The sequence below is a fragment of the Parus major genome, chromosome 24 (assembly GCF_001522545.3).
Source record: "Parus major isolate Abel chromosome 24, Parus_major1.1, whole genome shotgun sequence".
Classification (NCBI taxonomy): Eukaryota; Metazoa; Chordata; class Aves; order Passeriformes; family Paridae; genus Parus; species Parus major.
Window position 1 is genome coordinate 3,625,420 of NC_031792.1, and position 27,392 is coordinate 3,652,811.

Consider the following 27,392-nt stretch of genomic DNA (forward strand, 5'->3'; position numbering starts at 1 on the left):
ACCATTGGCCCGCGCCGCCCCGCGCCCGCCATTGGCGCGTTCGAAGGCGGGCGGCGGCGGCGGGATGGCGGCGGAGCGGCTGAACAGCGCGCTCGGCGGGTGGCGGCTGCACGACCTGGCCGCAGGTGCGGGATCAGGTTTAGGATCGGGATCAGGTTTAGGATCGGGATCAGGGTTAGGATCGGGGTTAGGATCGGGAGTGGGGCTGCGGCTGCCGCCAGGGCCGGTCTACCGATCTCTGTTCCCGTCTTGGTCGCTGTGCTTCTCGGTCTCTCTGTATCCTGGTCCTGCTCTCCATCCCAATCTTTCTGCCTCTGTCCCGGTCCTGGTCCTTGTTCCGGTCTCAGTTTCGGTCCCCGTCGGGGTCCCTATTCCGGTCCCGATCTCTGTCATGGTCCCTGTCCCGGTGTCTGTCTCTTTCCCCTTGTCTCTTTCTCTGTGCCGGTATCCGCCTCGGTATCGGTCCCTGTACCCCTCTCGGTCCCGGTCTCTCTGTCCCGGTGTCCCAATCTCTGTCCCGGTGTCTGTGTGTCTCCGCTCGCTCCAGGTCCGTGTGTCCCGGTGTCTCCTCTCTCGGTCCCGGTCCGTGTGTCCCGGTGTCTCCTCTCTCGGTCCCGGTCCGTGTGTCCCGGTTCGGGGCTGCGGGTGGCACCGGGCAGCGGGAGGCGCTGGCTCCTGGCGCTGACAGCGGCTCCCCTTGGCGCGCCCGTGCCCCGCTGGATTTGGGTATTTGCGTTTATTTTGGAGCCTTATTTTGGGCGAAATGCCCAAAATTATTATCGGAGAAATCTCACCTTTGGCGATTATTAAACTTTTTGTTTGTTTGTTTTTCTCAGTGTGGGTGGACACGGTGTGGGACCTGGATTTCACGGAGACCGAACCTCTGGATCCCTTCATAGCAGAGGAGATCACGGCCGATGGGCTCCACACCTTCACCTGCCTGTACCGAGCTCTCGAGCCCTTTGCTACCGGGGACCAGGAGAGCAGAGAGGTGACATCACCTGAACACAGAGCCAGCCACTCCCACCTTCTCTTTTCCACATCTGTCTTGCCTTGAAATTCGCAAAATATTCATAAACTATTCAAACAATCCCTTCTCTGTGTGCTGGAATGCTTCAGAAGGAAGCTATTCCCAAATTGTAAGAGTAGAGTTAACATAATATTAAGTATATATAGTGTTATGTATTATAATTATTAAAACACTTTTTAAAGAATACAATACATAGGGAGTTGGTCACGGTGGCACCTGTTAAAATCTGAATAATATCTGGTTTTGGACATCCATGTTATTCCAGGATTCCTCACTATTCCTGTCTTCCCTCAGAATGTCTGGACCTTGTTTGCTGAGAACAGCCTGTCCCACCAGGCGCTGGTGGCTGTGCTGCATCACTTTGTGCACGTGGGCCAGCACGCCAAAGCCAACATGCAGCAGAGGGTGTTTGGTCTGCACTCAGCTGGGCTGTACCTGCTGCTGCTGGAGATCCCAGGTGAGCCTCGGGATGTGCCTGGGGCCAGGCAGGGTCGGCTTTGTAACAGTTTGTAACAATTCCAGGTGGTGGTGGCTTGATGTCCCTGGAATGCTCGGGGGCTGAGCTGAGTGTGGTGTGAGTGCTGAGCAGTGTCATGGGCTGGTGGCAGCCTGGCCTGCTGTCACAGAGGGGTTTGGTGGCCTCAGTGCAGGTCTGTGTGCTGTGACAAGGTGACAGAGGAGCTTGCACAGTGCACAGAGCTGGAACCACACAGGTTCCTCTGCTCTGACAGCCAAGGCAGGAGCTTAATCTTGTTCCTGCTCTGTAAACAGGGAGCATTTCACCGTGCAGCACATTTGGATTTGGGGTTGTTTGTGAAAACAGAAATACCAGTTTAAAATAACGAGCAGCTGAGTGTTTCCAGCAGGTTAGTTCACAGCAGGATCCCTCTGTATTCCAGCACACCAGGAAGTTTTGCTGATCCCCATGGTGCAGCTGGTGATCCTGCTGGAATGTGGCACTGCTGCTGATGCATCAGCCTGGTGCAGCTCAAGCAGCTCCTTATTCTTCTCTTCAACTTTCTTAGGCTCTGGGACATCTGTGGAGAGATCACAGAATCACAAACTGGTTTGGGTTGGGAGGGACCTTAAAGCTTAGCTCATTCCATGGGGAGGGACACTTTCCACTAGACCAGGTTGCTCCAGCCTGGCCTTGAGCACTTCCAGGGGTGGGATGTGATGCCCAGTTGGTTTGATGTTCTCTGTATTTTGTCTGGAACAGGACTGATGTTGTCTTTTCTGGGCAGGCAGCATCGTCAACCAGGTGTTCCACCAAGTGATGTTTGATAAATGTCTTCACACCCTGACAAAGTGCTGGCCTCAAGAGCTGAGGAAGAGGAAGAAGGCACACACTCAAAGCTCTCAGCCCACCGCCAGAAGGAACAGAAAGAAAGGGAAACCATGCAGGAATAACAACTCCAGTGTAAGATGTTTGTGCAATCTCTTCAGATACAAATCCCTGTTAGTGAGTGAGTTGTTGGCAAGCTGTTTCTCTTTTCTGCCAATATAGATAGAAGAGATGTTGGAAGAGGAGGAGGAAGAGGATGCTGAGAATGTTTATTTCTCAGCAGAAGATATTCTCCAAGTCCGCAACGCCATCTTCCTTCTTTTGAAAAACTTCCTAAGACTTCTGTCCAAGTTCTCCCTAAAAGAAAAGCCTCAGTGTGTGCAGAACTGTGTGCAGGTAAAAAAGACCCAGCTTGAGGAGCCTTATGTCCCCTAACAAAGGCTTTTTGAGGATGCAGAGCATTCCACGTGGAGGGGTGGCAGCAGGGTGCCTGCTCTGTGTCTGCCTCTCATGCTGAACACCTGCAAGTGTTTTGTTCATGCAATCAGAATGGTTTGCATTGGAAGGAACCTTAAATCTCATCTTGCTCCACCCCCTGCCATGACAGGGACACTTTCCACTATCCCAGGTTGCTCCAAGCCCTGTCCAACCTGGCCTTGGACACTTCCAGGGATCCAGGAGCAGCCACCACTTGTTCTTGGCAGGAGCTTCTGGGCTTTGGGCTCTGCTTTTGTTCTCTTCAAGGGAGGTGTTTGAAAGTTAAACCCAGTGGTGTGACCCAAACATCCCAGAGTCCTGCTCACCCTCCCCTCAGGGGGCTGAGCTCACCTTGGCTCTCTTCCCTTGCAGGTCTTTGTTGAGATGACCAGCTTTGAGCCAGTGCTCCATGAGTTCGAGTTCTCAGCAGCCATGTGAGCAGATAATTCTTAATAATTCTTAATGTTTATATGGTGCTTTGAACCAGTAAAGCCCTCAGTGCTTGTGTTATTGTCCTGTGCATATAAAAATGAAAGTATCAAATTCTCCTATAAAGAAAATTCAGATATGTTCCATGTGCTAACAGAATGAATCTTGTGAATATTGAATGTTTTGCAGTCAATGAATGTGGGCCTGATATTTCTGAGTCTGAAAAGGTTTTCAGCCTGCCAGTGGCTGATTCTTTCCCAAGGGAAAATTTCTCAGGAGACTCTTTGTTTCAAGGACAATTTCTGTAAATAACTTTGGTTCTCAAAACAATCTGCACAGCTGTGCTGATTGTGTTTCTCTTGTTCCACCAATGGGACTAGAGAGGTGCTGTTCCCTTTACCAATCATGTTAAGTCTGTTATCAGAACACCTTATAAAAGGTACCAAAAAGTAGACAATAAAGCCTTCTGATGATCTTCTCCCTTTGAACTGGAGTCAGGCACCTTTATTTTGTGTCCAACAGCGACAAATGAACTCTTTTAATAGTGAGAGTTACTCTGATGAGAGGTGAAGACATCTCTTTGCCTTCTTTTCTTAGGGATGTTAATAAAGCCAAGTACATTCCTGAGCTGGCCTATTACGGACTTCACTTACTGTGTTCCCCTCTCCATGGCACAGAAGATAAGGTACAAGTTAAACAGAATCTTCTTTCCTTCTCTGCATGCCATTTTTGCTTGTATGGTTTTTACTTTTAGGAGTGGGGATACAATTTAACATCACAGTCACCCCAGGACACCCCCCCAGCCCTTATTCCCTTTGGGCTCCTTTGCTGCAGCACTTCTGTGCGTGAATTCCGTGCTCTGCTGGCTCTTACAGCAAATGAATTGACAAGAAAGGAGAGCTGCAGTGGCATTGGGTCTCTGAACCTTAAAGAAGAGAATTCCAGGTGGCTGCCCTTGCCTGGAATGTTGTGGTTCCCTGCTAGATGGAGCTGCAGCACCGCCTGGCAGCGCGTGAGGGGCTGGGCTGTGCAGTGCTCTGCGCGCTCCGTGAGGCTGAGCAGGGCTGGTTGCTGTTCAGAGAACCCTCTGTGATCCTGGAGCAGCCAGTTCTGCAGGAAACTTTGTCTTTATTTGTTTAAATCTGCAGCAGAGCAGGGCATCTGGCACTCACCTGAGTGCTGCTGCTCTGCATGGGGCTGCTGAAGGCTGGGTGTGCCCGAGCTGTGTCTGTGTGTCCCCCTGGGCTGGTTCTGAGCCTGCAGGATGGAAATCAGCAGCTGTCTAGTCAGGAAGGCCTGGAGTGCTCAGTAACCTGCTCATTCCTGAGTGCCAGCCCAGCTCCAGCAGCCCTAGGCCTGTGTGTTTCTGCCTCCTTGGTTTCTCAGTGCAGCACCAGGTTTTTGGAGCTGCTGACATTTGTGGTGACAGGGAGGTGTTGTCACTCCCCTTCCCAGCCCTGCCTCATCTTCCCTGCCCCTCCTGCTTGCTCAGGGGATGTCAGGATTGTGAGCTGTGGTCCCAAAAAACATGGCAAGGGAGGAAACTCCAAAAGTTCAAGTGCAGATGGTGATACAAAACACGTATTTAGCTTAAGACATCTCCTGTGCAAAACCCAGTGAGTTTCCTCAAATTCCAAATATTTCTGGCAAAAAAAGTCTGCAGGGGACTTTGGAGGGGGGATTTTGCCCTCTTGGGAGGGAAGCTGTTAATGCTTTTAGGAAGGCCTTCTGAGACCTTGCTGAACTTGCATGAGAACATCACAGCCAGGGGAGATGTTGTGTGTATTCAGAAAGTTTCCTCTTGGAATTTCTCGGCTAGGAGTCATGCTTTAACATGTGCTGTTTTTTGGTTCTAAACTGGAGTCAGAATTATTTCATGACCCTGGAGTGCCTGTCCACGGAAAAGAGGCTGCCAATAACCTCTTCTTTGCAGACCCTTCGATGTGTGTTCCAGCAGCTCCTCAATGTCATTCTGATGGTGGAGAGCAGGGGGGGTTCCAGGCGTGAGCCCCTTCCCATCACATCAGCCGTGACCAGCGCCAGGAACCAGGCTGTGAAATTCATCAGGTGATGTTCAGAGCTCTGAGCATGGCTGCTCCTTTCTTCTGCCATGCCTTTGCTTTGCTGTTGAGGTGATAAAGGGATGAGACAAACTGGCACTGGCTTTGAAGTTGTTTGTGCAAATGAGGCTTAATTAAAATGTCTGGAATGGGAATTTACTGAGTTTGCTGGCAGAGGGGGAAGAAGGTGCTGTGGAAAGGATCCATTTTCTGTATTTTGCTTTGTGTCAGTTTTTCAGGTCTTGGTTTTACTACAGAGACTTGTGAAGGAAATGAAAGATTAACGTGGAGCTCATTCCTCTGTAGTTCTTTGCTCTCTCCTGCTTAATGATATGTTTTGCCTTTGTTTATTCCCCCTGTTGGGGATCCACGTTGTTGGAAGTGTAGTTTGTGCAGAGATCCCCAGACAACATACAAAAGTAGATTTATAGATAATATATAGTAGAAAAGAGAACAAAGAAGCTTTTCATGTTACTCTTCTACTTGTTAGAAAGGTATGGGAAGAAATTATTTTGTGTCTGCAAAGCCAGGTTAATGTGAAAAGTAAGGATGGTTCTCTGAACATTTCCTGCTGCACTCATGATTCCAGAATTGTGGCCACTTTTCCTGACTTTTCAAATGCATTCCAGAGGGAATGTCCTTGATTTTTCTTCTGTTATATACCAGCTTTGTTAAAATCTGCTTCTCTCTTTCCCTCCTGTGCAGTTCTCTGGTAGATGAGCTGAAAGAAGCTGTTTATTCTGTTCTGCGAATATTGCTCCAACATATCTGTGCCAAGGTATGCCAAGCTCTGCCACTTCTGGAGCTGGAGAACTCGTGTGGATACATTGGAATATCATTAATAGCTTAGGAAATCTGTTTTCACAATCTTTTGTAAGGAATGAAAAGGTGTGATGGTGAAGTAATGACTGAGGAAGCTGTGATGATTCTCCCTGCTATTGTTGAATGTGAACGTATCAGCTCATTAAATAAAAAAATACTTCTCTTAAGCCCTGAAATGCCTTTCTGGCATCCAGAGCAGAGCAGTGAAGTATCACAGGGTGCCCTTGCCCTTGTCTTTCAGGTCCCAGACAAGGCTGATTATCGCACCTACGCTGCCCAGGCCCTGGTGACCCTGATGGACAAATTCCCGTGTGCAGAGTTCGCTGAATTCATCGCTTGGCTTTATAAATACTCACTCAACCAAGTAAGTGCATCTCCTTCATGTTTTGGAGATGAAGGGTTCAATCTCAGCACTGAATAGCTCTGTCACTGCTGGTACCCAGAGGCAAGAAAACTCAGTGTTCACTTCCATTAACAGAGCACCTCGTGTGCTTTTTCATCCTGCAGGTTTCCTACAGAGTGTTTGCTCTTGATGTAGCCTTGGCTTTGTTGGAGTTGTCAGAGAGGAACCCAGACAGCTCCTTGTCTCTGGATCATCAGAATTTCCTAAAGCACAAGTTTTTAGTGCAGGTCATGGTGTTTGGCAGGTGCTCAGACAAATCCCCTGTGGTCCGGAGCAAAGCTCTCAGCAGCTTTGCCCATTGTCTCGAAATGAAAACTTCTACCATGGAGAGCATTCAGGACTTGCTACAGAGCTGTGAGTATTATGGGCACATGAGGTAATGAAAATTATTCCTGAACTTTCAGGGGAATAGCTGCTGGGAGTTAGGAGTTGTCAGGAACTTAAAAACTGGCACACGACGTCCTTACGTATTGTGTCATAATGAGCAGTAATTGATGAGCCTCGTTACTTATGAAGCCTTATATTTGGATTTATTCTCATGTACCAGTTCTAAAGAGATTCCTCTTTGCCAGGTCCCTTTGAAGGATGTTTACAGACAACCAAAATTGCTCATTGGGGGGAAGGAAAAGAAAAAAAAAAAGGCAGTTCATTCTTGCCTGACAGCTGATTAAATCTTGAGTTGCCTTTTGCTTCTGCTAAGTTGTTCTGTTCGTGACTGGCATTCCGAGCTCCCTCAGGTGTGGTGAAGGCCAGATGGCACCATTCAGAGCCTGCACACAGCAGCCCACAGTTAGATTGCTTGCCTGAATAAAATTTGGAATGACAGAATATCCAGAATTAAAATACTTTGTTTGATTTCCTTTTTTATTTCTCTTTTTTGGCAGCCTCTGTCCGCACAGTGTTGGAAGAAAACACAAACACTGCGAGCATGACAGTCGGTGCAGAAGGTATAGATTCATTCTTTTCCAGTCTCAGGCTTTTCTTGGCATGCCATTTCCTAAAAATACACATATCTGTTAAACCTAGGGCATGCATGGGGCTCTCTGTTTAACACTGAACCATCTTCTTGCCAGGTGAATATATGCCTTTATTATTCTTCAGCTTTTATTTTTTCTTTCAGCTGTGTCCAACCATCCACTGAAGACCTTACCAACTTTCAAAACTATCGAGCTGGCAGACAGCAGTGACACTCCTGGGCCTGATGGTATGTCAGAATTAAAGCAGCCTTTTCAGATCACCATTCAAAACCTTAATTGAAATCAGACTTTCTGAAGTGTATTCATTGTCCATTTCTCAAAGGAACTGGAGAAAGCTGTTACAAAACACTTAGGGGCGATACAGGGGGTGGAATTGCCAGCCATAAAGGAATAGTATTTCCACTCAAGTCTGAAAAATACATTTATTTCTGAAATGTTCATGTCTGTTGGTACTAATGTGGTGGCAACACTTGTTGAAAAGCAGGTAATTTATTCTTCCCAAGAAAGGATGGTAATTGATGTGGGATATAACGCTTGTAGCTCCATGAATTCCAGGGTAATTAAATCTCTTGCTCCAGTGCACAAAGAACTGATACATTTTGCTGTGTAAAGCACAGCACCTTTGAGTGGCACCATTCTGTAGGCAAGGATCTGTTTCTCTGCAGCATCAGGCTGAAAGCTGAAAGCAGAATGTCACATGAAGTGTCCTGATGCAGCATGGCAAGCTGCCTCTAATTTGCTGATAGCATGAAATCACCATGCAAGTTGGCTTTTGTGGGATATTCCTCCTTTAAACCTCTCCTTTTCTTTTCCTCTTGTGTGGAGAAGCTTTTCTTCCTAACCTTTCAGCCCTTGCCGGGATCTGCGCTCTCAGTTCTTGCTGTTCACCTCCCCTGAACTGCTGACAGCTGAATTCTGTGCTTGCTTCACATCCTTTGTTCCACCCTGCTCCTCACATGGGATCTCCCTCCCTATCTGCAGGAGCCAGGCTCCAATCTCCCCCCATTGAAAGCTCCCTTTTTCAAACACACTCTGCTGATAAATTTCCTTAATCTGCTCCTTCAGATAGAAAAGTCCTCCAGGCCACTCAAGGTATTGTGTATTCCCTGTTTAGTTGCAGGGCTCCTCGTGCCAGAGGATGCCTGGGTTTGTCTCTGATACCCAGCTGAGCACACACTTGGCACTTGGCAAAACAAATTAAGAAAAGGCTGGAATGAAAAAAGACTGTCTGGAGCTCCAGAGGATGCTGCAATCCAGGGCTCTCCGAGGCAGTCAAGGTGCATTAGCAAAGCTGTCTGGCACAGGCCTATGCTTGGCTTATGCCTGTGCTAATTTTGCACTCCTCTGAAGACCAAACAGCTCTTTTTTTTTGTTTTAGAAAATAAATAAATCTCAGGCAGGGATAGTCAGAACATGCTCAGTGCTCAAGGGCAGAGATAAGAAGGGTGGGGATAACCTGCAAGGTGAGGTGTGCACTGCAGAATTCCCTCTGCCCACCAGCATCAAGCATTCCCTTGCCTTGGGAGTTCTCAGCTAAACGTTTAGAACTTGGGATTTTTGGTTGTTTCATTATTTGTTTGGCTTTTTTTCCCCACCCTCCCTCTTTTCTACATCAGAAAAATCAATGTCAGAGTGTGATTATTTGGTTGCCTTCACAAGACTGGACTATTTTAGTAGAAAAATCTTGCAGTGGAAAGGTTCTGTGCTCTTTCTGTGCAGCTGCTCTTGGGAGGAGGGTGGGACTGCACTTAGTTGTCCATTAAGAAAACCCAGATCAAAGTCCCTTTCCTTCCCTTTGATAAAATGTATTTTTAAGCTACTTTTGCTTAGTTCCCTGTGACTAATCCTATTTTTTAATGGCAACAGGATGGATGTCCATGTGGATCTCTAAGTAACAGATCTCCAAATTTGGCATATCTTTGGGAAATCTGACTTAATGCTGGGAGAAATTTAACAAACAGCAATAAATAGAAACCTTAAAAGCCATGGTAAAATGCTTGAGGTCCTCATGGCCAGTTAATAGCCCAGTGATTCAAAATGTGAGAAATAATTGATCTGTGTATTCAGTTGTGTGTGTCATTTAATAACTTATTGCCTTGATGATGTATATTTTTTCCCTGCCAAGATGCAGAAATAAGTATGAATATGGCTGTGCAGAGTGAAACTGGAGCCCTGACATCCAGGGAAGAGAGATGTGTTCTGGTTTCCTTGTAGACTCTGGGGTGGTTCTTTGCAAGCTGCCAATCTGCAGCCTTGAGGAATTAATAAATGGAGTCATTTCCCCTCTGTAACACACAGCAGTTCATACATTAATGCTTGATGCTGTGTGGAGCTCTGAGGCAAAATTCCCAGGAGGTTTTGGCTGTTCTGAGCTCTGCAGAACCTCCCCTGGCTCTGTGTTGGCTCCATTTGTGCTGTGCCCAGGTAGCTCTTCCTGCAGCTGCCAGGCTTACCTGAGCCACAGGCTTTTCTTCAGCTCATCTGATGAGCTCTCAGACTCTGAAGGTAGCCTGACATCTTCTGTGTAGATAAATAAAGAGGTCAGAAATTACAGATTCACCTTTTTTTATTATTATTATTTTATTTTTTATTTTCCCCCTTGTGTCTCAAGTAATTTGTTCATCATTTTCTTATGTTAAATATTTAATATAATCTTGATTATATTAAGATTGATTTTCAAATGAAATAAGTGAGGAAATTTGGTTTGTTTTTCTTTCTGGCTTACGCCTCGTTCTGGGTGATTTTAACTGTGCTTCATTCAGTCCTTCTGAAACTTTTGGGGAACTATTTTTGTTTTTGCACTGAGTTTGTGCTGCTTTAGGGTGGGGAGGCCCCTGGCACAGGGTGCCCAGAGAAGCTGTGGCTGCCCCTGGATCCCCTGGGAGTTTCCAAGGACAGGTTGGAGCAAACTGGGACAGTGGAAGGTGGAACAAGATCAGCTTTAAGGTCCCTTCCACCCAAATCATCCTGGGATTGTGTGGTTCCAACTGCTGCCGTGGGTAATTACTGCTTTCTGGGGGTAATTCCTTTTTATCCTCATTTTGGATAGGAAAAGAAGTCATGGCCATGCTGAGAGTGAGAGCTGGAGATGAGAAAACCAGCGTGAGGAAATGTGCTCTGCAGGTAGGATGGGGTTTGCATCCTTCCCTGCTCTCAGTCATTACCCAAAATTGTTAAATAATTAATTAGGCCACAGCTTTGCTGCAAACTCTCTCACTTTGCCCACTTGTAGCTTCCTGCTCTCCCTGCAGAGTACCTTAAAGGCATTAAAGATCTTGTTTACTAGCTCCTGATAAGTAAATAATGCAGGAATAATGATGGAAATTTCTCTAGTACCCTTGCTGGCATTCTGTTATTCCGTCATTTGCAAGGAGAGGCTCTTGTCAAATGTCAATAGGCATTTCAATTAAGAGACTTCCTCATAAACTGAAGCATATTAGCTGCTTAGTTTGTTTTGACCTTGTTAGCAAAGGGATTAGGTTATATCCAGCCTCTTTTTGAGCTCTGTGTTGCTTTCCTTGCTGCTCATTTCTTTAATGAAGTCATTAGCTTTTAAAGAGAGATGCTTCAATGGAAATTTCCTTGTTTTAAAAAAGAGGTGTCTGCTGCTGACTGCCTTCCTCTGTTAGTCCTCTTCACCCAGCTCTTCCCCCTCAATTCACACTGATTTGAGCTTCCCAGTTAGGGCTTTGCAATTCATGTTTTAATGCTTTCTGATTAAGAATAAAAATAAATCCCTCTTCCTTATTGCCAAGTAAAAGCCGTGGCTCATAAAGAGGCACGTTACTTTCAGGGGGAAATTGGGACATTCTCCCTCTCCAGCTGCTGTTCCAGAGCAGGAATGACTGGGATGATGTTTTCAGTTTCATTTTACATCTCTGGTTGTGCCCAGCACTCATGAATCGTTAATGTGCCGCTTCGCTCCGGGTGCGATAAATCTCTGGCTGACGTTGGCGGGGGGTAAATGATATTTTTGCTTCTCCACTCGGTGCCCCTGGCATGGATTCCCAACAGAGCTGTGCTGCTGTTTGCCTGGCAGGTGTTACTGAGCATCCTGAGGCACGGGGTGATGCCCTGCACGGCCGAGGACGTGGGTGTGCTGCAGGAGCGCTGCCGGGACCCCGCGCTGTCGGTGCGGAAACAGGCGCTGCACTCCATCACCGAGCTGCTCCTGGTGAGCCCCAGGCCCTGCAGGGCCCACCTGGACCACAGGATAGACAAAATTAACAGAATTAACTGGGTGTTCATGAAAGGCCTTCAAACAGGTATGCCTTGGGCAGGCAAAGCCTGCCAGAAGCTGCACCCAAGCTGGACAACGGTCACGAGCTTTTCACACAATTATAGGTTTGGTCCATTTACATATCAGGGGTTAATTCTCCAATTACAGCTGCAGGTAATGAAGTCATACACCCCCAGCTTGCTCCTCCCCCAAACTGACTTTTGTTTATACTTTTTGGGGCCTGAGGCAGTGAGGTGTTGTTGAGTTCCAGGCCCAGAGGAGTTGTTTTGTCTGAATAAAATGGGAGAACGGTAGCTGCCACTGTGTGGAGTTTAGAGTTACACACTAGGGCAGCACAGGATTTGAAAAATATAAAAGCTAAAATCCTAAGACATGGAGGGGAAGAGGAATTCTGCCATATCCAGGAGGGTGGAGAGCAGGAGGGATCTCACCAATCAGTTTTTCACTCTGGGAGTTGCATTTTGTGACTCTGCTCTAATTCTTTTCATTACCTTTTGACTCGGAAGTCATGACTCACTCTGATACCTACTTGTGATTTATGTAGAGTGCTTCCAACTGTTGGAAACACTGATTTTTCTGGCTGTTGATTTATGTGTCATGAAGAAAATGTTTATGTTGCTGGCCTTCTCAAGTTAAAAAAAACCCTGAATCACTTTCAGATGTAATGTGTGGATGATAGCAATGCTATATTTTTCTTTCTTTTCTATTTATTCACAAAGGGTTCGTAACTCAGGCTTGGAGCACAGGGTTTATATTAAGCAAAGCTCTTTTTTTTAGTGCTAAATCATCTGCTGTACAGCCTTATTGCAAACCTGTTATAATTCTTTAGAGTCTCAAAACAAAGTGTTGCAGTACTTTAGCAGAAACACCAGGTATTTATCATAGAGATGATTAAAGACCTTGTGATGCTGAGTTTCCCTGTCCCACCTGCTACCACACTGCTGGGTTTGATTAAAATTCAAGTTTCAAAGTTTATAGCTGAACCTGGAGGCCTTTGCTGGTCTTACCCTGTGCATTTGGGATCCCCTAATGATTTAAAAATGTGTTTTTGTCAGTCTCAGCACAGCAATGTCCTGGTGCAGAAGGCCTGGTTGAATGGAGTGGTGCCCGTGGTGATGGATGCAGAAAGCTCTGTCCAAGAAAAGGCTTTGGATTGCCTTGATCAGCTCTTGCTGCAACACATAAAACATTACAATAAATCCAGGAATGGTGATGGGAGGCAGGAGCTGGCGTGGGATCTGCTCTCCCTGTTGTCTACAGAATGCCAGGAGCTGAGGTAAGTGCATTTTTCCCTTTCCTGCCTGTGTTAACACTCAGTGATAAAACCCACAGGGTTTTTTGGGTTTTTTTTCACTTTTAATCCCATTAGAATACACAACTTTCCCCATACAGAAGGAAATTACCTATTGACTGGAGGACTAAGATAAGAGTTTGTGTTCTCATTCCCTGTGTGGCCACAGACTGTGAGGTACTGTCACGCTGAGGAACAGTGAAGCAGTACAACATAGACTCTCATCGTGGCAAAAGAGAGCCAGTTTTATTATTCCAGATCTTTTATAGACAGGTCTGAGAAGGACCAACTCTCATTGGTCATTAAACCATCACATTAAACCATCACAACATTAAATCATCACCATCACTGGACAATTAGAACAGCACCCCTTGACTGTTTCTTAGGAGTGAACAACAAGGATCCAAACAACACCTGCAAAGGTTGTTTTCCTTCTCCAAGCACTGTTTGGATTCCTCCTTATCATTTCCTGGGCCACACTTCTCAGGCCAGTCTGAGGAAGTTCTGTGGCTTGCTTTCACACAGGCTCTGTGCTCCCTGCCTGCTTTCAGCATCCATAAGGTACCACAGCTCACACTGTTAAAATGCACGTGCTGTCTGCTGTGCAAGGACAAGAAACCAAATTTTTCTGAGGGATTTCTTCACAACTGCTTCAATTCCCTGCTTGAAACCCTCAGTATCACTGTGGAGATGTCCTCCCAGGACAGAGCTGTTGAGCATGGGCAGGAAGAGTTCAGCTTTGCGTTGTCAGGTGTTTTCACTTGCTGCTCCTGTTACCTGTGCTCTCTCCCTGGGCTGAAATGCTCATTGTTACATCCCATGCTGGATGCACTGATAGCACATGAATATTTAAGTCAAACGGAGGAGTTCCTCTGACAGAAGTGAGAGAGGATATATAAAGCAAGAACATCACCTTGTATTAATTCTTATGTACAATATGTTACTTGTCTTGTGACAAATCGAATTATCCTGCCTGCCACAGAACGCCGTGGGAAGGAGAGGGAGAAATGGGATGACACACAGCATGACAAGGACACAACACTGATTAAAGACAGCTGTATGTTTATTAGTCAACAGGGCATAATAGCTCAGAAATAGCAGATGAGGCACTGGTGGTGCTGCTGTGCCAGTGTGGGGAGCTGTCACTGTTCTAATTTGGGCCATTTTGTAACAGGGTTTGCACATTCCTGGCACCTTCTTCCTCCTGACCCTGCAGGACCTTGCAGCTTGAGAAATCTCACAGCTCTACCAAATTGGGGTCATGCAGAAAAACGAGCAGGCTGTGATGCTTGTGATGCCTGACATGACTCTGCTGTCCCTTTATCCCTGGGAGTCCTCAAGGCCAGGCTGGATGTGGCTCTGAGCACCCTGGTCCTAGTGGAAGGTGTCCTTACCCATGGCAGGGGGTGGAATGAGATGATCTTCAAGGTCCCTTCCAATTTGGGCCGTTCTATGACTCTGGGGGTTAAATAACTGCTGGAAAGTCTTGGTTACAAATTGCTGCAATTATAATTTCCTGATGTGTCATGGGACCAGTTGGACCTTCTGTCTTACTGCCCTGGATCCCAGCATCCATGTAGTGAGAACATGTGGAAATGTGGGAATTCTCAGTGTGAATTGTGGGAATACCAGGCAATAGCAGCTTTGTTGTGTTGCCCATTGAATGTTGGATTTTCCTGTTGTGTTTATTCCTCTCTAAACTTTCCTTTCTTCCCTGCAGCCGTTACCTGAGCAAAGCCTTCCTTATGTGGTCCAAGCAGCAAAAGTTCACCTCCACTTTCATCAATAATGTCATGTCTCATGTGGAGACAGAACATTCCAGGGCAGCCTGGATGCTGCTTGCCAAGGTGGCAGGTTCTTCCCCCAAGCTGAATTACTCCAAGATCATTGAAACCTGGGACAGTGTCAGCAGGTCAGTGAGTGTGCTTTGAACTCCATCCTGCCAGGGAGCCCTTAGTGCCCTTGCAGATTGCCTTTTAGCTGCTCCCATCCCAGTTTTTTGTACAAACTGTGACTTCTGCAGCTGGAAATCCAGCAAAGGCCTCGAGATCCATGCAGTAACCAGCTCTTTCCTCAAGCTCTCTGAGTTTTCACTGGCTTTGACAGGTCTGCCTTAATAATGCATGTCCCAGGTGAGAGGATTGTGATTTGCTGGCGTGCCTCAGAGTTCACTGTTGGTTTTCCAGGCAGCAGAACATGAGCAGTGACACCGTGGGACACGTCCTGTGTGTCATCGGGCACGTGGCAAAGCACCTCCCCAAGAGCAGCTCTGAGAGGCTGAAGGGTGAGTGGCCCTGGCCACCTGCAGAGCTTTTGTGCCTCCATAAACACTTGAGAAGCTTAGAAAAATCTGTTTTTATGTGTGATCTCGTCCCCAGAGAACATCCAGAGCTGGCTGAAGGAGTCTCAGAGTCCCCTGGAGGTGATCAGCCCAGCTGTGGAGACCCTGCAGAAACTCTGCCAGGCCTCTGCAGCTGCACCAGAGGAGGCACTGGTGAGACTTAAAATACACCTCTTCAAACAGTTCCCCACTCAGGGGGTGTCTGCTGCTGTCTCCAGGCTGTGGGATGATGAGTTCTAAAAAAGGGGCTCGAGCCTGCTCTGCTCAGCTCTGCCTCTGCTGCACTTGAGCTGGAGAACATCCTGTGGCTGAGCCTGGCCTTGTAAGAAATCTGCCTTTGAAACATTCCATTTGCCTTCCATTTGCCTTCTGTTCAGCCTTACAGAATTCCTACAGGAAATTTCCTAAAGGAAACCTGTTGCTGTGCTTGGGCCAGTTTGAAGCCTCAGATTTATGCTGTAATCTCTGACTATTCTCCATCAGAGCTGCTGGAAATACACATATTTCCTAGACCTGGAGACCAAACAGGGAGTTAATAACTTGCTCATAACTTCTTTCTGCCTCCATTTGTTTTATGCCATGGCTCTGTTCTGCTCCCACAGTGGGAAGTTAGGCCATATTTTGTTGGTAAAATAAAGATCTCAGCCTGGACACAATTGCAGAGAAGCTAAAATTGATGCAGGTCTCTGTCCCTAATGATTTCTCTTTGTGTCTGTTTTATATTTCTCTTTCAGTAAAGATGACAGGTATTTTATAATTATCCCAATCAAGTTTAGTAAATAATGGGCAAAACTGGACCCTCTGTGCCTCAGGAGCCAGGTGGGGGTGATGGTTTCTGGGTTTTTAAAGGGCAGTCAGAAAATCCTCACCTGTAGGTACAGCCACCATGGAGTGTTGGCTTAAAATGAAATGCAGATGTTCCTGTAGTTGGTCACTTCATCAAATCCAACAGCTAGCATTTATATACTTATTTGGTTATTAAAATAACCACATTTAGATGGTGGAAAGCCAGAAATGATGCTTTATATTCACCACACTGTACTAGATAATCAGCTTTTCCTGGGTTTCCCCTCCACTCTTTGGAATTCATATCATGTTTTCTCTGTTAATGGAGCTGCTTTTTTCAAGCAACATCTAAAAATTCCCACAGACACCTCCAATGTGTTGGGTGCACATGAAACAGTCGCCCAAATCCTTTTTGTTTAAGTCTGTGTGATTTCTATAATGAAGTAAACTTGGGCCTGTAGATCATTAAAAGCCAAATTTTCCAAGGTGTTTTGACACTTGCACACATCCTTTGATGTGCAGGGAGAATTTTAAACCTCTGAGGCACTGTCAGATTGATTTTAATGGGATCCAGATTATTAAAAGCATCTAAAGACTTTGATATTAGGGATTCATGTGTGGACAGATATTACAGCTACCTTTTGTTTAATTAATAATGTCTTGAATTAATTTTGTTTAATTACGGAACAGGAGCTCTTCAACCAGGTGTTTGGAGATTTGGTATCCACCTGTGAGAGCTACATCTCCAATATAGTCCTCAGAGAGGATGGAGCAGGGCAGCTGCAGGAAGATCTCTTGGTAAGTTTGGGGATTATTATTTTAAATAATCCCCTTCATGGATTATTTCAAGGGTGGAGGTGTGCTTGGAGCTGGTGTTCCTCAAAATCCACGCCAAGAACTGGGAAAATGGGGATGTGCATGGCTTGTGTGTGTGGTGAATTCTTGTATTTAAGGGCCTGGGAGCCCACAGCAGTTTGAGACACCAGCAGTTGCTTTAAGGATATGGCACCCCATGTATTTTTAATATATGACGTGGTTTTTTTCCCCTTGCTTTTCCACTGAAACTTCTCAGTTGAGCTGTTTGGGAGAGAGGTCTGTAAAAGGCATGGAATGCTTTGAGGAGTATTTCAGTCTCATTAGATGTGGGGGGTGTTGGAGCATATTAAACACACCCACCCAGGATTTCTGTTCCAAAGCCTCCCCTTCTGTTCTCCAGCCACTGCCTTGAAAGGACTGAGGGAATTTTTGAGTTGCTTTTGGAGAAGAACCGACTCCTGCTGGCTTAATTTGCAGCTCAGTCACTGCCTTTTGACAGCAGTGCTGCTTTCTCTCTGCAGGTGAGACACCTCTTCCTCCTGGGCGAGGCTGCCCAGCTGTGCCCAGCCAAGGTGGACAAACGCATCTTCCTTTTGGTTCAGTCCATCCTGGCCTCTTCTGGCAGCGAGGACCAACGTGAGCCACTCTCCTTCTGCCTTTAGCTTTGCATTTACAGGCAGCACTGTGTGCCAGGCCGTGTTTCCATCCCTGACCTGCTCTTTTCCAGCTTCCACAGATGGTGAGGACATCTCCAGTTCCCAGCCGCTGTCCCAGTTCCGAGGCTCAGCCATGCCTCCCATGGTCAGGGCTCACGCACTCATCACTTTAGGTAAGTGCCATCCTGCCCTAAAAACAGACCTTTGTGTAGCTCAGCCTTTCTGGTGGAGTTCTGCCCAGAATCCTGGAGAAAAGCTTCAGGGGGGACCTCGTCACTCTGCAGCTCCCTGAGGGAGGAACCAGGTCAGAAGGGACAGGACAAGAGGAAACAGCCTCCAGCTGTGCCAGGGGAGGTTCAGGCTGGACATGAGGAAGAATTTCTCCATGGAAAGGGTTGTTAAACGTTGGAAGGGGCTGCTCAGGGAGCTTTGGAGTCCCCATCCCATGAAGTATCCAAGGAAGGCCTGGATGTGGCACTGAGAGCTCTGAGCTGGGTGACAAAGTAGGGATCAGTCACAGGTTGGACTCAGTGATCCCAGAGGTCTTTTCCAACCTAAATAATTCCATGTAAAGCTCTGGCAGTTGTGACAGAGAGCCCCAGTGCTCTGCTGGCATTAGCCCAGCTCAGAGCTTTTAGCAATGCAAATATCCATGGAAACAAGTTGGGCAAACCATCAGAACCCTGCCAGCTCTGCTTCTCCAGGCAGTTAATGCATTAATAGTGATCAATAACCAGCATTGTCCCCCAGAGCTGTGCTGTCCTTGTACTCAGAGCTGGGTGCTGAAGGATCGTCTCACTTGCAGTAAGATGCTCCAGAGAGGGTGAAGAAAACTTGGTGCTTTTGATGTAGCTTAGAGCAGAATGACTGCACTTAAATATTTTTCCTCCTCAACGTGAGTGAAATGCTGCTTTCAGAGAAGCCTGACCAGCTGCATTCCCAGGATTCTGAGGAATACCAAGTGAAAATCCTGGGGTTTAATACTTCCATGGTTAGGAACAAGTTTCTTTTGCAGATAGGCAGCATTATTCTTCCCTTAATTGCTTTGGAAAGTTTAATACTTTTGTGTAGAGCTTGGGAACAGGGAGAAGTGATGTTAGAACTATGGCAGGCTATTTTATTTTAGGTTGGTTCAGTGATGCTCTCAGAGGTGGGTGTCTCCCTGCTATGCCTATGACAGCTGGGGCTGTTCTTTTTAGCTGCTTTGAATAATACCCTGTACACAGAAATAGTTTGCTGTGAAGGAGGGAATTTGGCATAGAGACCCACTCTATAGGTCTAAGGGGAATTTGGAAGAACTTGAAGTACCATCTCTCTGAGAGATCGTGCAGATTGCTCATCAAGTTCCAGCATGAGTTTCTTGTTTATTCCCTTGTTTACTTCCTGATTCCTTCCCTGGCTCATTTTGAAGGCAGCAGGCTGGGCTGGGCTGGGAAGGAGAATTTACTCCCAACTCTGCTACTCTGGTGATGCCTTGGAGAGGCTCCCTGGAACTGAGGCTAGAGAGAGTTGAGAGAATGAAGTGGGGATTTACTAAAGGCCTTTAAACCCTGGGCAGCCAAAGCCTCCCAGAGGCTGCACCCAGGCTGGACAATGGGCACGAGTTTTCCAGACAGATCTAAGTTAGGTCCATTTGCATATCAGGGGTTAATTCTGCAATTACAGCTCCAGGTAATGAAGTCATATTGATGCCTTCAGTTTTAGCTTTCACATTTTCCAGGCTCTGCACTGGTACCTAACTCTGAACTCCACACAAAGTGTCAGCGAGTTCTCCTCCCAGCTCAGGCACACACAACAATCCTTCCCCAGCCCCACAAGCAAGGGCAGCGCTGCAGCTCCAGCCCCAAAAAGCACAAGCAGCAGGGAATTGAGGAGAGCAATCTGGGAGGATGGGACTGCATCACCTGCAGCTGCAATTGCACAATTCACCCCGAGATGGAAATGGAGCAGAACTGATCCAAGTGTGAAACTCCTGAGCCGGGGCCCATCTTGGGTGGAGCCAGGGCCGGGCTCTTGCAGTGCCCAAGGTGATCCTTGGAAGGGCTTTTAATAAATCCCTGCTTTATTCCTTTAACTCTGGCCAGCCCCTGCTCCAGGGAGCCACTCAAGGCATCAATATTCCCCCAGTTTGCTCCCCCCAATCCACTTTTATTTATACTTTCCTGGGCCTGAGGCTGTTGGGTGTCCTTGGCTCACAGGCCCGGAGAGGAATTGTTTTGTCCGACCAAAACGTGAAGCACTGGCTGCTCTTTACACAGAGCTCCTAATGCAGCACAAGGTCTGAAAACCCCAAAAGCTCCAATCTCAAGGCACCACTGGTGTTCCCCAGGGAAGCTGTGCCTGCAGCACGAGGAGCTGGCCAAGAAGAGCATCGCGGCGCTGGCGCGGGAGCTGGAGGTGTCGCGGGACACGGCCGTGCGCAACAACGCGGCCATCGTGCTGTGCGACCTGTGCGTGCGCTACACCTCGCTGGGGGACAGATACATCCCCAACATCTCCCTGTGCCTGCGGGACCCACAGCCCTTGATCCGCAAGCAGACCCTGATCCTGCTCACCAACCTGCTGCAGGTGGGGCTGGGCTCCTCTGTGCTGGCTGTAATTAATCCTGAGTGAAGGCTGGTTAAATCTGGATTTAGTTACTCTGCTTTTTTCTGCAGTCACATCAGCAGCACCCGGCTGGGTTGGATAATGAGGTTATTTTTAGTCAATGGTTGCCCCTCTTCTCATCTTGGTTTCTTTGAACTCCCTCCAGTTTCACTCCTCTATCAGTGGCTGTAACAAGCATCACAACGCCTTTTTTTCTCCTGCTGTCTGTGCTGATTGTTCTGAAGGTGTGAATGTTGTGAGGCTTGAGATGTTTACCCTCCCAATGTTCACACCAGGGCAGCTTTGGGGTGCATTTGGCTCTGAAAAGTGTTGAAGAACACACCTGCCATGGGGTGGGAGAGCAGATTTTTCATTTTTCTACTTTATTTTTCATACTTGGGGTAAACCTTGATGTGTTGCCATTTATGCTGCTTAGAGCATCCCCCAACATACCTGGGGTTGTTTTGGGGTTTATTTTATGTGCCTCTCTCTGAATTTTTAGTTTGTTCATTTGCCTGACTACAGTTTGGAGGTTCACACTAAGTTTTCCTGGTTGAGGTTGTTCATTTCTGCTGATTTCACAGGAGGAGTTTGTGAAATGGAAGGACGGTCTCTTCTTCTGGTTTGTCAGTGTCTTGGTGGATCCAAACCCAGATATTGCCAGGTAAAAATCTCAGCTGTGAAATGATGGAGTTGAAGGTCAGAGATGTCTCAAAACCTGTCTCAGTCTCGACACCTTCACACTGTGAAAAGAAATTCCAGTGATAAAGCAGATTATCCCTCTAACCTCTGTTCTTCCTTTAGGGTCTGCAGTGGTGGCAAAGAAGTGATGAAACTCTCTCCAGGTCATTTGAAAATCCCAAAGTTTGTCCTTGACTCATCAAAATGTGCAGCCCTGCTCTGTTTAGGACTCAGTTATCCAGAGGAAAAAAAGGGATTTTTGAGAGAGACCCTTATGAAATCTTCCTTGTGGTTTTCTGACAGGTTCTGTCTCGTGTGCTGGGCTTGTTTTAGGACTAGGATGAAATATTTTGTTGGAGTTTCATTTTTCTTGTATTGCATGCCTTGCAATTTATTTATTTTCAGCCTTCTGCCACATCTTGTAGTTGTCAGAGGAATGACCTGTCAAATGATGTGTCAGAGGAGTTATGCACTCTGATTTTAAGTGCATGTTTATGAAGTTTTTGGAGGTTTCAAGGTGTCCAGCTGCTGTGTAACGAGAAATGAGTGGGGCAGGTTTGGGAGGTCATGTAGAAATTAGGGCTCCAAAGGAGGATCGGACACCTTGCTGCTCGTTTCTGCCTGGAACAATCTGAGATGGATATTTCCAGAACCATCAACCTTTTGTCAATCACCATTCACTTTTCCTTTTCTCTTCAGTGTGTTTTTAATATCTAAAAACGTCTTTCCAGTAGATGGTGACATTGCAGCATCGTGTTCCTCCCATTTCTTTGGGAGCCTTTTCTTTTGCATCTGCATTTAGAGACTGCATCCAAACAAAACCACATCCTTCATGCCTGGGGTTGCCTTGCAGCTCTTGCAGGACCTTTGGGGATGAACTTTTTGCTGGGTGCTGTGTCTCTGCCATGGTGGAACTCAGGTTATTTAAATAATTAAAATGCTGTGCCTGGATTCAAGTTCAGATTTATTTCTGACTCAGTTTGCTTTAATGGCCATAAAAATGAGTGGAGCTGTGGATGCTGGAAATGTCTGTCCCTCTGAGAAAAGTCAGTGAGCTGGGCAAGAATTAAATGTGGTATTAAGGGAGACTCAGCAGAGGAAAACCATCCTCCTGCCTTGAGAGCCCTACCCAGCTTCAGGGGTGGCTTTTGGAATTTATCCAGTGATCATTTCTTTCTTCTCCTCCTCTCCAGGTTTGCAGAGTACTGCCTGGTGCATCTCTTGCTGAAGAAGAACCCCATGATGTTCTCCCAGCACTTCATCGAGTGCATCTTCCATTTCAACAGCTACGAGAAGCATCAGAAGTACAACAGGTTCCCCCAGAGCCTGCGGTCAGTTGAGCACATTCCTGCCTAATTTTTGCTAAATTATGGGCTGTCTGGCCATGCAGCTCTCAGTGACAGCACAGCATTTGTGTCACTTGATAATTATCCATGCAACAGAGTGAAAAGAGCCGGGGGAAGCAGTGCTGGGCAGTGTGCTGCCTTCCCTGTGACACTGCTGCGTGTAATTTGTGGGACTGTGTGCTGTCCTAACAGGTTTATGGGTTTTAAAAGTGACATGCAAATACCCCTGGCTGATTTAAGGTCTCATTATTCCTGGGAGCTGGCATAATGTGATTTGGGCCTCTGTGAAATGTCGTGCTCTGCCACAGGGCGAAGCAGCTCTTCTCTCTGAAGGGGAAGGATAACAAGGAGAAGAGGATGAGGATCTACACCTTCCTGCTGGACCATTTCACTGATGAGCAGAGGTTCAACATCACCACCAAGATCAGCCACAACATCCTAGGTAAGGCTCTTTAAAAATCTGGCAAACAAAAAACAAACAAAAACAAAGAAATCACAATCCAGGTGTTTTATCTTCCTGGTTTCCCCATCGCTGCTGCTTCTGGAAAAACAAAATGATTTCTTGCCTGTGTATTCCAGCTTGCTTTGTGGATGAGGTCCTTCCTCTGGACCTGGAAGGCAGTGAGCTGCTCTCAGATACATTTGCAGTCCTCAGCTGCAAAGAAATCAAGCTGTCCAGTATGAGATCCAGGCCTGAGGAACACATTGAGCCTGACGAAGATGAGATGGCCATGGCCGATGCCGTCATGCAGGTGGCCCAGAAAAAGCTCATCTCGCAGGTGAGGGGCACATGGTTTGCTGTGGGAAGAGGGCTGGGCAGCTCTGTGTTCTGTAAAAACAAAATATGAGGGCAGAATTTGTGAGGGATGGTTGTTCTGGAGCTGGAGGGATCAGAAATGCGTTTCCCCAGGAGCCAGGGGAGCTGTGCTGAGCTGGATTTGTTCCCTACCCCTCTCCTTGGTGAAGCATTTGAGCGGAACAATGATTTTCCTGCACCTCTGGGCAATTTGCCTTCACTGTGAGAACCCAGTGACTTAGTGATGCATCTGAAAAGGCTCCACTTAGGTTAAAAGCCTCAGTGCATGTGTGTGGTGTAAGAGGAGCCTTAATTACAGAGATTCCCTGGCTGTGGAGGGATGACTCCTCTCGCTGGGGCTGCCTCGCGTGACTCTTCATGCCTTGTTCACAAAAAGGTTCAAAAGAAGAATTTCATCGAAAACGTCATCCCAATAATCACATCACTCAAATCCTTGATGGAGCAGAAGAGGATCCCAGCTCTGAAGGACCTGATGAACTGCCTGAGGGTAAGGGGAAGTGTTTTCTTGCTGGTCGTGGTGTTTTGATCCTCTCTGGAGTTAATGTGCTGCGTGTGCAACCACTGCCAGAACCAAGAGCCTCCTTAGGAGGGAAGAATTCAGAAAATAAGATGTTGTGACACTGCCACTGTGTTAAATAACGTGGGAGGTGGAGGGACTGGCGAGAAGGCTCTCGGTGTGGAACGTGGGCAGGAAGAAAGCTCAAACGCTGGAAAGCTTTTCCATGTTCTGAAGAACAAATCGGAGTTGAAACTCCTCAGTCTGTTAAAAACACCTCTGCTCTACCAACTGGTGTTTCCTTTAGCTCCCAAGCAGCTGTGATCTGAATGGGGATGTGAATCAGTAGCTGGGGGAGATTTCTGAAAGGGTCCAAACATTCCTTGTTGCTGCAGGAAATGATGCAAGATTACCGAAACGAAATCAAAGACTTCTTTGCTGTGGACAAGCAGCTGGCAGCCGAGCTGGAGTATGACATGAGGAAATATGAGGAGCAGCTGGCCAGGGAGAAGGAGTCAGAGCAAGAGCAGCTCTCAGCAGCCCATGGGGAGGAGGTTGGTGCCATTAACTCCGTTCCTGTCTCCTCTGCTCAAATTCGTGTGCTCACAACACCCAGGGACCCTGTCCCAGCACTTGGAACAGGATGGTTATGGAGGGTTTTCCTGCCTCTTTGTACCTCCTGACAGAAGCTTTGGTTTCAGAGTCATTTAATAAGCTTAGAACATCAACAACCAAAGCCAAGAGGAGCAGCAAATGATCAATGGAGAAATAATTCAATTTAAAGAGAAAACCAAGTCTAATTTGGCACTGGCTGGGCTTAGATATTGTATTCTTTCTGTTCCCAGAATGATAAACTGGTAACAAAGAAAAGAGTTTACTTTGTCTGACTTCAGGTGTCTACAAAGCAGAAATTCAAACCCATCCTAGTCATGGACATACTCTTAAATTCAGTGTAAAGAAATAAATATATGCCTGAGGCAGTTGTCCTGAACTATTTTAGATCCCTACCTTAAGATGAGATGAATTCTGGCGTGGAAGTTCATTTTTCTGCAGACTTTAGAAGAGCACTTAGATAGACCTCTAAACTCAGACATTTGTGTCCCTGTTCACTTCTTGGTAAAACTTTGGCCAATAAATTGTTTCTCCCCAGCATCCTTTACCTCCATCACACAAAGGGCAGCCCTGAAACACTCAGCTCCAAGCACCTTGCAGGGTTTTCTGTATCCATTGTCAGACACAACCTTTTCTCCTGTTTTCTGCAGCAATCTGCCTCTTTGGAGAGAGCTGCTGGCCAGAATAATGACAATGCTCAGTCTCCTGTGAGTGGGAGGCTGTCCACACCTGGCTCCATCTCTCCCTCTGGCCCTTCTGAGTTTGTCACACCTCGTGCTGATGCTCTGAGGCAGCCACTGATGCATCGCAGGTATGGGCTCCTCCTGGCTACCTGGTATTTTATATTTCTATTTATTGTACATTTATATTTCTTATGATGTATTTCTATTTATTTATATTGCTTTGCTGATCCATTCTTTTGAGAGGGCTTTGAAAGTCACTGGTGTTGCAGCATAATCTTGTTATTTGGTGTTTAAAATGAGGAATTGGGAGGGGATAGATCTTCCTTCATGCATCTCAGCAGGGCTTTAGAGGGAAATCCCAGTTCCTGTCCTGTTTCTGGCCCTAGGGCAGCATCCCTGAGCACTCTGGCCATCCTGAACTCTGCCAAGAAGGCATCAGAAAAATGGAGCAAGCAGCGCAGCAAGAGTGTGGGGAGGAGTTTATCAGCTGCTGGCAGCCAGCAAGGTGGGAACTGCTCTGGCTCTGCTTTACACAGATCCACAAAGAGTCTGGAGTGCATTTCAAATCTTAATTACTCCCTTGCTGTTTCCAGGGTCCTTCCAAAGCCTGAACCAACAGTCCAGTGGAGAAAATGTGGCTGTGGCGGGGCGAGCAATCAGCACCCCAGAGCGTGAGTAGGAACTGAGAGCTACGGATTATTTCTTGATCCAAGTGCTTGTGGTGAAGAGGAACCCTCCTGGAAGTGAGGGTGTGCATGGGAAAGCACAGTCCAGCATCTCCATGTGCATCTCACAGGGCCAGTGCAGGAGGGAATTTATTTTGGGATGCTGAGGTAACAGTGCCCTTTCTTCCTTCCTTGACTCTGGGGTGCTGAAGAGGAAGGTTGTGGTTCCTTTCCAGCCTGCCCTGCCCCAAGGTGCGAGGCTGAGCGCTTCCTTGGCTCTGGAAGCCCAGCTGAGCAATGTTAGACTGACCTGCAGAGCCCTGCTGCACAGGGAAATCCTTAACCCTAATTCCTTCCTGCTCTAAGTTGTGTGAGCAGGGTCTGGGGTGAGCTACAAGCTGCTCCTAGAGCAGGCACAGGGCTGTGACAGCTGCAGGAGAGCACAGGGATCTGCTCAGGGGGATTAACAACCTGCACAGTCACTGAGTGTGTGTGTTCCACACTCAGAAGGAATGATGGGGTTTGTTACTGCTGTAGAAATGAAAGTAGAAATGCACAGAGAGGAATCTCCAATACACAAACTGAGTCTGTGTCCACTGGAGCTGAACCTTCCAGGGTTCTGTTGGAATGCTCTCTGACAGCCCTGCAAGCATGAGAGGCACTAAAACCCACATGGGGCTGAGTTCCAGCAGGAGATCCCCTTCCTTTCCATCCCTGTGCTGCTGAACTCCTTTAGATCATCTCTGTTGTGCTGTGTGGTGCAGAGAACTGGGAGAGAGCTCCAGGTGTGAGTGTGTGGCAGCTCAGCTCTCCTTAGGTTTGGGGACAGCTTTGGGAAGGGACTGGCATCCCCAGGGAGCTGTGGCAGTGCCCCTGCCAGCCCTGCCCTGCTCACACACAGGAGAGCCAGGCTCTGCAAATCCCTGGGAGCCCTGAGCAGGCACTGGTGTGCAGCCACTGGAAAATCTGATCCTGCCCTTCCCCATGTGCTGGGATGCACTTGTCTGCCTCAATGTTTCTCTCTGCCTGAGCAACAAGCAAAAGAAATGTGGGGTTTCGTGCAAGAAGTGTTTTTAGAGAGCAGGGTTCTTTGAGCGCCCTGGTCTCCTGGAAGCTCGCACGGCTGTTGCTCTTAAAGCACCATATGGTGAAAAAGGAGGAAAAATGTTAATCTGCAGTGGTACTAGAGCTGAATTCCTGCTTTTCTTGGAGGCAGCATGTGTCCTTCAGCAGGGAGACAAACTGTACAGAGCAGGATCATCACTTCAGTCAGCGTGTGTTGAGCCATCTGTATGGTGGCACAGGCTGATAGACAACCAGAATAAAACATTTTATTCCTCTGCTGTATCATTCTGAGACTACTGGAGACGCAGTTCTTTGTAAACAGGTTTGTACTTGAGAAGTTGGGAGCAGCTGTCCCTCTTTCTGCCTTGTTCAGCTGTTCTGGTTGTGTTCTCTCTTCCCTTCTGTCTTTGGGGCTCCTCAGCTCCTGCTTGGTGCTTTGGGAACAGCTTCAGTGCATCTGGGAGAGTGGGGATTGTACAGAAACACATGTTGTGGAGATACCACCTTCCCATACTGCATGGGAAGCCCTACTTCCCCATTTTTTTCCCCATTTTTCCCCCATTTCATCTGTACTATATCTTTACCATTTCTTTCCCTTCCTTCCCCATAAATGTCTCCATACCAAGGTAATTTCTTCAGGCACAGTGTCACTGGCACAGGTCAGTCCTGAGAGATGCAGGGCAGAGCTAAAGCAGATGGATCAAGTTTGATTTCTGCTCTAAGCTTCAGTGATTCCCTTCCAGGACAGGGCAGGAGTTAAAGAGCAAACCCAGTTCAGCTGTGAAGAAAAGTCCTTTGAGCTGAGTTTCCAACTCCTGCCCTATAAAG

The 27,392-nt window shown here is 47.1% G+C and overlaps 1 protein-coding gene across 3 annotated transcripts in view; it reads left to right on the forward strand.

Moving 5' to 3' along the window:
* Window positions 1–36: 36 nt before the first annotated feature.
* NCAPD3 (non-SMC condensin II complex subunit D3) overlaps window positions 37–27,392 on the forward strand; it is a 30,663-nt gene continuing 3,307 nt past the window's right edge. For 2 of the 3 annotated variants that reach the window (XM_015649800.3, XM_033519685.1), the window contains exons 1-32: window positions 37–125; window positions 837–991; window positions 1,325–1,487; window positions 2,275–2,450; window positions 2,538–2,711; window positions 3,165–3,226; window positions 3,819–3,906; window positions 5,155–5,288; window positions 5,987–6,059; window positions 6,345–6,467; window positions 6,611–6,860; window positions 7,391–7,453; window positions 7,627–7,710; window positions 10,533–10,606; window positions 11,523–11,657; window positions 12,779–12,999; window positions 14,735–14,926; window positions 15,201–15,298; window positions 15,393–15,508; window positions 16,832–16,939; window positions 17,479–17,593; window positions 17,685–17,786; window positions 19,943–20,181; window positions 20,784–20,863; window positions 22,074–22,211; window positions 22,535–22,668; window positions 22,806–23,005; window positions 23,420–23,530; window positions 23,935–24,093; window positions 24,802–24,962; window positions 25,221–25,339; window positions 25,428–25,505. In XM_015649800.3, the coding sequence (XP_015505286.1) occupies window positions 65–125; window positions 837–991; window positions 1,325–1,487; window positions 2,275–2,450; window positions 2,538–2,711; window positions 3,165–3,226; window positions 3,819–3,906; window positions 5,155–5,288; window positions 5,987–6,059; window positions 6,345–6,467; window positions 6,611–6,860; window positions 7,391–7,453; window positions 7,627–7,710; window positions 10,533–10,606; window positions 11,523–11,657; window positions 12,779–12,999; window positions 14,735–14,926; window positions 15,201–15,298; window positions 15,393–15,508; window positions 16,832–16,939; window positions 17,479–17,593; window positions 17,685–17,786; window positions 19,943–20,181; window positions 20,784–20,863; window positions 22,074–22,211; window positions 22,535–22,668; window positions 22,806–23,005; window positions 23,420–23,530; window positions 23,935–24,093; window positions 24,802–24,962; window positions 25,221–25,339; window positions 25,428–25,505 (4,186 nt within the window). In that variant the 5' untranslated portion in view covers window positions 37–64. Of the gene's footprint in view, window positions 126–836; window positions 992–1,324; window positions 1,488–2,274; window positions 2,451–2,537; window positions 2,712–3,164; window positions 3,227–3,818; window positions 3,907–5,154; window positions 5,289–5,986; window positions 6,060–6,344; window positions 6,468–6,610; window positions 6,861–7,390; window positions 7,454–7,626; window positions 7,711–10,532; window positions 10,607–11,522; window positions 11,658–12,778; window positions 13,000–14,734; window positions 14,927–15,200; window positions 15,299–15,392; window positions 15,509–16,831; window positions 16,940–17,478; window positions 17,594–17,684; window positions 17,787–19,942; window positions 20,182–20,783; window positions 20,864–22,073; window positions 22,212–22,534; window positions 22,669–22,805; window positions 23,006–23,419; window positions 23,531–23,934; window positions 24,094–24,801; window positions 24,963–25,220; window positions 25,340–25,427; window positions 25,506–27,392 lie in introns of those variants that run through there. The other variant, XM_033519686.1, reaches the window with a different exon arrangement.